We start from the raw sequence: 10,882 nt of genomic DNA, 5'->3' as shown, positions 1-10,882 counted from the left end.
CTCGTCTCAAAGCCTTGTTCTATTTAGTAGCATGTTTGGGACAATACCAATTTGTGGACAACACCTGCACCAGGAATAAACAAGAAAATATAAAAATGCGAATATATAGTGAAGTTTTTTGTTAGGTTAAAGCAACCCTACAATAAAACACAGCAAAGCATTCATGTTTGTTTATTTGTTAGTTATGTAGAGTGAAATATGCTGAAGCCCTTAGTATTGGTCCTAACACCAGTATGGAGACATTGATTGCTTATTTGGCTTGAGAAAGCATGACCTTGGCACTTTCATTATTAAAGCTACAAATGTGATGTGCTGTTCTGTACTGTACGGGTACTGTTCGGAGCAGAAGTGTATACTTTACATGGTGGGCGGCGGAGTGAAGCAAAATCGCATTGCAATGCAACCTAGGGGTTATATCTTGGTCCAGGGCAGCAGTTAGGAGCCCCTTTTTATCTACAAACATTGTTTGGCTCACTTCAGTGCAACGTGCTCCATCTCGCTAAAAGGTCAAGCAGTGCTGCAACAATAGCAGTCCCATTGGTCTGCTTCTATTTTGTCTTCTTTCTCTCCGCACGTTGAAGATATGACATGAAAGCCAGCACATGACACAGTGTGACACAAAATACTAGTATCAAGGCAATGAGTGCCATGGGTCTTCTGCTGTGGAAAAAAAAAAATCTGGAGGTACAATATGAAAATAAGCGTTACAGGATTGCTACTACTGCAGCACTGCTTGACATTTTGGTGAGCTGAAGCACCCTGCATTGAAGCAAGCCAAGTGACATTTCCGCAGACAAAAAATGACTTTTCTGTCTCAGTGACAGATGTCATCTGTAGATGACATTACAGTGCAGTTAAAAGAAAGAGGGGTGCTGTGATGGCGCCGCGAAGAGTGGCTGCTTAGTGTAACTGTTACACATGACGTGGCCGCCAGAGCATCGAAGCACCGATACTGGGGACCTTTCTCTTCACTTGTTTTGCTGGTGCTTTTCAAACGTCTGATTACGACCCATATACAGTTAAACCGCAGTGTAACGAAATATGTTGGTTTTCAAAACTTCGTGTCCATAAAACACTATTTTTTAGCTTCAGTATGACTAAGTAAATTTTATCATACTTTCAACATAATGACACGCATGCTCAGGCTTGCGGCACAAAGCTATGATCATGCTGAATTGGGTTTCAGTTAAGCAAGTGTGATGGAGGGCACCATTTCCACTGTTGCCGACTTGAAAAAAAGTGAGGCCAAAAAGCCAGCATGGCCCACTGCCGGCCTCCCATTTGGCTGCAACGGCAGAGGCAGCCTAATGCGGCGTTGAATCGGTGACGTGATTGGGAACTCTATATCCAGTTGGGCAGCGATGGTGGAAACCAAAAATATGTCTGCATTGTCCCCGTCATGGACATAACACCCAGTTCCACAATTCAAGGCTTTCCCTCTGAATTGTCTGTGGAATGTTCTAGAGGGTTCTCTACATGCAAGATGAAAACTTTTGATGTTGCGAAATTTCAGTTTAGCAAAGTAAATGGCAGATCAAGGTTTAATCATATATGATGTTCGCTTGCTTGAAACGAGCTTTTTTATTGTTGGTAGGGCATTTTTCTATAGCACTGCTCACTTTCTATGCTCTAATTTGACTTGGGGACGCATGGGTGATCACATAATCGATGCTCATAACAACTGCCTTCTCAGTGCTTGGCTGCATTTGAATGCAGATTTTATATTCAAGAGAAACAGGGTAATGTAACAGTACTGATTGAAATCCATCAAGTAAGCGGCATGTAACATATGCACTAAGTGTTAGATAGGCATTGGAGCTGAGAACTGTGCTTTGGACTAGCTCTATTATGTATTTTGTTACAGCACAACCTGAAGGGTGTAATAATTGATTTCTAAATTTTATGGTTGATATTAAGCTCAGAGGAAGGTATGTAAACACTATTCCGTATTTTTGTTGTAAGAAGTATAATTTCAAAATTATAAGCATATCGATGATCTCTCTTCGGAAAAGTGGCATTCGTATAAACAGATATTTTTAAAAATCTAAAAAAAAAAAAAAAGCTATAAGCGAAACGCTAACAAAACCAGACCGCATACGTTTGGTGTTTGGGGTTCGAGTTTAGGCCATATTAACTATCAGTGAGCACACGCTGGTGGTAAGCTGCTGTGTAGCTGGTTGGATTTGTGTTGCTGTGCGTTGCTGGAGATTTGGAGCCTCGTAGAAACCGCTAGAGATGGGTATTCCTTCGATCACTTGATAGTCAGCTGTTTGAGCCACTATCGTCTTTTGCATTTTAGCGCTGCCAGAGCCGTAGCTTTGTAGCCTTTCCCAAGTCACATGATTGGCTGCTGTCAGAGCTTTTATTTTTTTATTGCTGAATTGTGGCATCTTCAGCATAACACAATAGTTTGATTCACTGTTATGTATCATTTTTGCTGTGCAGATTGAAATGCAATACGATGTTTGAAAGCACTTCGACGGTGGTGAGGTCTTATGCGCCAGACTTTGCAGAATATTTTCGTAGAGCTGCGTCTGAGGATCTCACCATCGTCGAAATACTTTGCATATCAATATTAAATAAACTGGGCAACGCTACATATAACTGCCTTTTGCTATGCTTTCTGGCCATTTCCCTCTTCTGAAGCGCTGAACAATCATACCTGCCCCTCAAACGTTTAGCAGCAATTTCAGCCATGTATGAAGCATTTCTTCCCTGTTAACGTCTGATTATGCATTTCCTGCAGTAGCCAAATGCGCTGAAATTTTTAGAAAGTGGGTCAAACAAACCGTGTATCTGGCTGTTGCAGTAAAAAAGAATGCATGACATGGTCCCACACATCACCACACCTGTGAGCTGAGCTACCAATCACATAGTCTGGTACCTTTGTTGGCAGCAGGATATCACAAGACAGCTCTTTACTTGGTCAGATGAGGGAACAAAGCACCTGCAATGCCCGCTACAAGGCAACAAGTACCACACATCTGCTCGAGCAGACAGCACGTTCGTCTGCGGTAAGAAATAATGTTTACTTGCACAGAAACCAGACTGAAATCTACCTGCTCAGAATAACAAAATCTGGCATATATAAAGGTTGGGCTGTTTGAACGTTGACAGATCACCAAATTTCAGCAGGCATGCCACCCTTGCATAGGACTGCCAGCAGAATCAATGGAGAGGATGGCCTCTCGAAGAAGGGCTGCCCGTGGTGGCATCGGCCTCTTCAAATTATTCTAAGCTGCCGCTGTCACCACGGAATGTCCAAGAGCACCTCTCTTCCACTGTGCTCTTGTCTCGGAACTTGTACATAGTGGGGTGAAAGCTGCAAATGTATGAAAACAGCACTCCTGTTAAAACTCTCCTCGCACTTATAGTTCCTGTGCCACTTAAGAGCAAGTTGTGAGGTAAGATAAAAGAGCAGTTACAGCTTTGGTATAGTGCTGTACCAACCTGCAGCCCAAAGCACTTAGATGGAAGCAAGTAATGTTAAGCTGTTAAACTGGTGCTTTATGCATGAAGCCCATCTGGATAAACTTTAATGTAACTCGTTTCTTGAATTCCAAACAGATTTCTTAAAACTCTGATTAAGCCCAGTTTCTACGCAAAAATGCACCATTTAGAGAATGCAAAATTGCTTGTAGTAAATAGTAGTCTTCTTCTACACCATTTACTTAAAGAAAACCGAAATCTTTGAAGTTTATGCTGAATGATATGACTTGTACCTGTATTTCAGCAAAATGTATACTGTTGCAATTTTCACTCTGCAAATTCCAGCAGAAAAATAACCAAGAAACTAACTGCATGAAAGAAAGTCTTATGGTGTTAGGTCAAGAGGCTGTAGGAAGTGTGAACAAGACTTGCCATGCCTCTTTAATCACAGGTACTTTGGCTACTAAGGTAGCTGCAGCTGGTAGTCAACGCATGTCCTTGTTTTGTGCTTTCTGCTACCCCTACTACGCTTGCTTTATTTGGAATCTATTCTGTTGCGCTTGACGACCATCGGTTATCTTGACTTCACATTACATGCCATGCCCATTTCCTCTTGATTTCAGCTAGGATGCCATTTACTCATGTTTGCTTCCCTACTCACTCTGCTCTCTTCCTATCTCTTAATGTCAGGCCTATCATTTTCTTTTCCTTAGCTTGCTGTGTTGCCCTCGGTTCAAGCTGAACTCTCTTCATTAGTCTCCTTCTTTCTACCCATTGCAGAAACAGAATATTGCACCAAAACTGCTCCAAGTTGGCTGCCTCAATGTTTTGCCACCAAATTTAGCAGAACATGGGCTTTTTCCACACTGTGGGCCATCGCATTGCTTACAAAAATTCGATCTGATCCACTCTAAGTGGCTGTGAGAAGCGCAGCAGGCCGGTGGCATATGAGTTGTGCATTCGTGCTACGGGGAATGCCATAGCTGAAACGATAGCAGCGCACCAATGGCAGAGGTATAATGCATCTTGCACGGCTCCGAATACAAAAGCTTTCATGAATTTGAGAAGCTTGCAGCATAAATATTTGTTTGCTAGTAAATTTAAAATGAGCCACAAGCAATTGGAGGCAATTAAATATGTGATGTTAAGAAGATAGTGAGAGACCGGAAAGCGTGGCGTGACATGGTCCATAGGGTCACGAAGAGTCGGACACGACTGAACGCCTGAACTGAACTGAAATATGGAAAAATGCTCTCTGCATGAGACAGTGCCTCCTCCAAGCCTTTTGAGTTACTGGTGACAAGAGAAGCAAGGTGCCTCTCACTAGAAACCTTCTCAAAGGCTATTGGAAATCCGTACAGAGGGCTTATCGCCTATGTGTTAAAATTGAGAAAGCCCCAACATCGCTCAAGCAAAACCATGAGGAGCCACTGGCAGAGGACAGTGAATACAGAAGGTCAAGGCTAGAAACTTATCAGCACAGGAGTAAGATCAGAAAGGATATGCTCAGGATAGAACAAAATGTGTTGCTCATTGATGTGTACCTTGACATGTGTGAGTACCTTTTAAAATGTCTCACTCTGCAAAGAAAGAGTTGGGGCATATAGGTCTTGTAGACTGGAGGCCTTGGTTCCAGCCATCTGGCTACGTCAACTGGCCAGTATATTTCGGGTTAAGGAAGACATCACATAGGCACATTCAGCGGGGCTTCGCATGTCTGGTGGTCCCCTAGAAGTCTGAAAGTGTCTAGTTGCTGACTGCTGCATATGGTGTTTGGCATGAACAGGCCTTGTCTACATCTCCAGAGCATCTCGTGAAGCATTATCTGTCCCCTGCAGTTATTAGTTGTGTACATAGGTAAGCTTATACACGGAATATATGCAGTAAGTTGAAAAATGGTTGGTTGCATGGTTGGTTGGTTGGTTTGTAGGGTTTAACATCCCAAAGTAACTCTGGCTATGAGAAACGCCTTAGTGGAGGACTCCGGAAATTTGGACCACCTGGGGTTCTTTAACGTGCAATGGCATTACACAGCACACGGACGCCACTTCGTTCCACCTCACTGTAGGCCCATGCAGCAGGTGGTGCAGCAGTGTTCAACAGTACTGTGTCTTTTCTTTCCCAAGGATGCAGGATCGAATCCCGGCCTCGGCGGCCGCTTTTAGATGGTGGCGAAAGCCAAGGCGCCTGTGTGCTGTGCGATGTCAGTGCACGTTAAAGAACCCCAGGTAGTCGAAATTTCCAGAGCCCTTCACTACGGCGTGTCTCATTAGCCTGAGTCACTTTGGGACGTTAAACCCTGATTTAAAAAAAAAAAAACTGATTTATTTATAGGAAAGGAAAGGCGCGGTAACTGTCTACAAACCAATTCTGTCTTTTCTCGAAAGAAGGGGAGGAAAAATATGCTAATTGGGTGGCTTTTGCTCTGTAGTCTGACGCAGTTTGCGTAAAGAATGGCGTTTAGAGGAAGAAAAGCATATGAAGCAACATTCTAAAAATGCTAGTAGGAAGAAGGGAATGGCTTCCCTTAGCTTAAGTTGTAACCCCCCCCCCCCCCTCCCCTCAAAAAAAAAAAAAAAATTAAAGCGAGCTGAGCAGCCGTGGCAACCAGGCAACCACCACCCACGGTGGCAACTGCCCTCCCTCTGGCTCCTCAGCTTGATGGCAAAGAAAGAAGAACGTCTTAGATAGAGGATCTGTGTGTGTGTCTACGTATGTTTATTTGTTGCATTGAGCTATGGTGACTAGAAGCTGGATATATACTCATTTCTGCACCCATTGTCGGCTTTCCTTGTTTTGCGTCAAAGTTAGCCGAAATCGCCAGCAGTCGAGCAACCGCGCCAGCCACGCCAATCCTATCCATAAACTCATAAACTTATGCGCCAATCCAAACTGTTTTCGTGTCGCGTCTGTTGCGAATCGTTGAGGGTGCTGCGTGGGCTTGTGTACGTGCGCTTTAATTTGCCTTGTGTAATTAGATAAGAGCTATTTGGCTCAGAAAGTTGCGTGCTTTTGTAGTACTTCATCAAGTATATTCTATTGTGAACGCTAATTTAGGTTACGGATAGTGTGAAGTGTTAAGCCGGCTACGAAAGAGGCCGTGCCGCCGTGCCCCGAACCCCGAGCATTGGAGGCGTTGGTGCGTTGGTTGTGCATTGTCTGGAAGAACTGCGCATTTCTGCGAGTCTGCAGTTTTGTAATTACCGCTGCGGTATTAACGCAGTGGCCTACTTCACGCCATGAGAGCCGCTACATTGATCTTAATTGCCGTTTTTTTGCCAGCTGCGTTATGCGAAGATTATTACCAACTCCTGGGCATAGAGCGGGATGCCGACAGCCGCGACATACGACGCGCTTTCAAGAAGCTAGCGCTCAAGTTCCACCCGGATAAAAATCAAGGCGACCCCGAGGCGCACGACAAATTCGTGAAGATAAACAAAGCGTATGAAGTTTTGAAGGACCCTGACATTCGAAAGCGTTATGACACCTACGGAGAAGAAGGTTTGGATGGCGATCAGAACAGATGGGGGCGACAGTACCACAGCTGGAACTATTATTACGAAAAATTCGGCATTTACGACGACGATCCCGAAGTGGTGACACTGAGTAGGAACGACTTCCAGAGCTCTGTTGTGGAGTCTGAAGACATCTGGTTTGTGAACTATTACTCGCCGCAGTGTTCCCACTGCCACCATCTCGCTCCGGCTTGGCGTCAGCTGGCCAGGAGCTTTGAAGGGGTCATACGAATCGGGGCAGTAAACTGCGAGGAAGACTGGCAGTTGTGTAGGCAAGAGGGCATACACTCATTTCCGTCACTGATTTTCTACCCGGAAAGGGAAAAGTACGCTGGTTCTCGTGACTTGGACGACTTGAACGATTTTGTGTTGCGTCGCCTACCCGATCTTGACGTTGACATATCTGATACCGGCCTGCTGCAGCCAGAAGCGAGCTCGCTGCTTAGATCAGTGGTAGTTGCTACCTGTACTAGTGCCAATATATGTTTAGCAAAAGAGGAACTAAAAAAATTGGCTGTTGCACTTGATGGCTTGGCGTACGTGTCACTTGTTGATTGCAGCAAAGCAGCAGCCACATGTAAAAACTTGAAAATTGGTGATGGAGTGTACTTCTTTGAAGCAGCCACCAGCCAGCTTAAAAAGCCAAAGCATTTGGAGGGAAGTGATGCCTCTGAATTGCGCAGGGCTGTTCTGAAAGAGCTTCCTAGCTTTGAGGTTGTAACGTCAGAAGTATTTAAAAGCCTTTTTCAACAATTAGATGGCGGTGACGAGTCTGAGCCATGGCTTTTGCATTTTACTAAGAGTGGCCAACCTGATGCTTCACAAGAGCTTGAGTTGAAGCACATTAGAGGCTACATTCAGTCGGTACGCCTAGGCACAGTAGATTGCAGCAAGGAGGTCGATGTTTGTTCACAGTTTTCTGTGACAAAGTCTCCTTTGTTCCTTCTCCTACAATCAAGCGGTGAATATGAAGTGTATCATGGCCGTGTTAATGCACGTGATTTGGCTTCATTTGCAAAAGAAAGTGCAGGAAGTCGTTTGCAGACGTTAACAATAGCAACATTTGATAGGAAAGTTTCACAAAGCAAAACCACATGGCTGGTTGATTTTTTTGCACCTTGGTGCCCACCATGCATGCGTACACTTCCAGAGCTGCGAAAAGTGTCTCGTTCTTTTGACGGCATTATGTTTGGAGTTGTTGACTGTACCTCTGACCCTTCAGTGTGCCAAAGCAATGGGATCAGCTCATATCCAAGTCTTGTGTTGTTCCATAATGGTTCTGCAACATCCATGAGTGGTTATAAGACCGCTATGGAAATTAGGGAATTTGTTGAAATATCCCTTGATCCAAAAGTGGTAACTCTAACTCCTGAAACATTTAAAGAGCTTGTAGAAAGCAAAAGTGTGGATGATGTATGGGCTATTGACTTTTTTGCCCCTTGGTGTGGTCACTGTAAAAAAGTGGCTCCAGAATGGAACAAATTTGCAAAAATGGTATCTGATGAGCCAAACATAAATGTAGGCCACGTTGACTGTGAAGCTCATCGGCACTTCTGTGCTGAGCATGGCGTACGCTCATATCCTCACATTCGAATCTATCCCCGTGGACATTTTAGTAGCCGCCATTATTCAACATTTAACGGTTGGTCTAGAGATGCTGCGTCCTTCAGAGACTGGGCAATGCACTTTCTTCCCAGCAGCGTTGAAGAGCTTGATCATCATGGTTTCTATAAGCAAGTTCTTGAAGACACTTCACCATGGCTTGTTGACTTTTATGCACCATGGTGTGGCCACTGTGTGTCATTCAGGCCTGTGTTTGAATCTGTAGCAAAAAAGTTTGAGGGTAGGGTAAAATTTGGTGCTGTCAACTGCGAAGAGCACTGGCATGCTTGTGATGCGGCACAAGTGCATCGTTATCCCACACTGATGTTTTATGTTGGCAGGACTGCTAAGGCTCAGTCTGCGGTAGGCAGTGTTATTCATGATCACAGAGAGGCAGACCTGGTTAATGTATTGGAATTGTTTCTCGAGAAAAGACCTCGGGTCAAAAGAATCAATGATGAATTGTGAGAGTAAGTATTTTGCTTTTTAACTAGGCCAGGGGTCTGTTTCTTATATGGTCATGTATTTATTACGCAGCTGAGCAAAGGCATCATTACATTGGTCTGTAAAGCATTCCACATTGGGAGTGTTTTGCAAGCTCATTACTGTTTTTGCAGGCTATGTTGTCTGTCTCAGCCTGTGCTTTTTTTTCACCGTATTCTTGCTGGAGTTTCCTAGTCATTTTTGAAGTGCACTATAAGAGAGTGCAGCAATGATTTCTTACGCAAGTTCACTCCGCACAAGCTGACAAAATAATGTTGCACTTCTCTGGCACTTCACAAGTCACTGGATATAGAACGCAGCGCTTCGTGGATGCTAGCTATCGCTTTCATTGTGAACTCTTATCTTGCGGGTTGCCAGCTTTGTAGCTAACTTCCCAGGACACGAATGTTCAGCATCCTTAAAAGCAGTGAAAAGCACATTTTTTATTTTTTTTTTTTATGAATGTGACTTTATCATAATGTTGAACCTCTTGGTAGTCACAGCCTAAGAGCTTTTTCGCAAATGTGGTAACTTCTAAGGATATGGTCACATAGATAAATCTTTTTATTGCTGTGGTCATGGCGTGTAAAGAAAAATGCAAGCAAGCAGAACTGTAGTTGACCATATCAGGCTAGACAGAGTTGTTGTTTGCCCTCTGCAAGATTTAAAGGAGATTTGCATGGTTCAAGTTACTTGATCAGTTGACTTAAATTAGGTATGTGACTTTTTTGTTCTTCTGAGCAAAGAAAACAGTCTGTGCACACCCGTGCACAAGCTACTGTCGTGCACTGTCCTAGTGTCTTCTATTTTTTGTAATCTCAGAAGTTGTCACAATAGTGAAGTCACTTTACAACTTCACGGCTCATAACACTCTGTTCTTACCAGATTGAAATTGAATTAGGTAATGCTCAAATTGTGGCTTATAGGGATAAGGACAACATCCCAATTTTTGTAGTTAGCTGCTTTGTTCCTATGTTGACCTTTGTTTGGCAGCAAAAGGCTCATTCCTAGCGACGTTGAATGGTGGTGTGGCCTAGCCTCAGAGATTTGCCAAGGAATAAGTGCACTGATGTTGCTGCAATTTTGAAAAAATGGCATGCAACAACACAGCTTTGTTTTACTGTTTAGCTTCTAGCTTTTAAATACACTGTTTTCAGTGAAAATAGCCTCTGCATATTAGAATGCAGTAATCGATTGATACAGGCCAGCATCAGTTGGTCCTCGGCCTTTCCGTTTTTTTTTAACAAGGTTCAAAAATATTGGCAGCTGCACTATGTCCAGTGACTACCGCTTGTTCTGTATGTTGCACGCTCTGCAAGAGGTTCTTTTGCTTTGTGGGCTATTGGTAATCTCTTTGAGCAGTTTAAATTTAAAGGAACCCTAGAAATTTTGTTTTGAGATCGGCCTGCCCACCCCTTAGATCATGTAACTTGAATGTCCTGGCAAAATTGTACACTTCTGCACGAAACAGAAAATGCGACATTTTGTTTCACAAAAGGGGACTTGTCTTTTCTTGCACCACCCCTTGTACATTGTAGAATGTGTCAGTTCAGTGACAATATCTTACTTGTGTTGCTCTGCATCTGTAAAGTATGTTTTGGTATTTAAGCTAGGCCACATCAGCTAGCTTCTGTTCATTTTTTCACGTGCTGTAGATTGTGTCACTGGGACTGCACGATGCTGACAACTTATGCTTTTCATGTTTTCACAAATACATGCATTTATTTTGCACCTTTTTTGTATGCGTTGTTTTACAATATTGCACAGCTTTTTCTGTGCCGGTTATATGTTTTTATGAATCGAAATGTTTTGGTATGTGGACTGGGATAAGTCCATTAAAGCTTTAGAATAAA

General features: G+C 43.4%; 1 protein-coding gene across 1 annotated transcript; it reads left to right on the top strand.

The window, feature by feature from the left end:
* Positions 1–6,306: 6,306 nt before the first annotated feature.
* On the top strand, positions 6,307–10,262 carry LOC146204727 (endoplasmic reticulum disulfide reductase DNAJC10-like). The gene has a single exon (XM_084589444.1). The coding sequence runs from the start codon at positions 6,669–6,671 to the stop codon at positions 9,012–9,014; it is 2,346 nt and encodes a 781-aa protein (XP_084445570.1). The 5' UTR covers positions 6,307–6,668; the 3' UTR covers positions 9,015–10,262.
* Positions 10,263–10,882: the final 620 nt, after the last annotated feature.

This window comes from Amblyomma maculatum, chromosome 1 (genome assembly GCF_055883805.1).
Source record: "Amblyomma maculatum isolate TAMU_Amacu chromosome 1, ASM5588380v1, whole genome shotgun sequence".
NCBI lineage: Eukaryota > Metazoa > Arthropoda > Arachnida > Ixodida > Ixodidae > Amblyomma > Amblyomma maculatum.
Note: the sequence above shows the minus strand (reverse complement) of the source record. Positions and strands in the feature narration are given on the sequence as shown.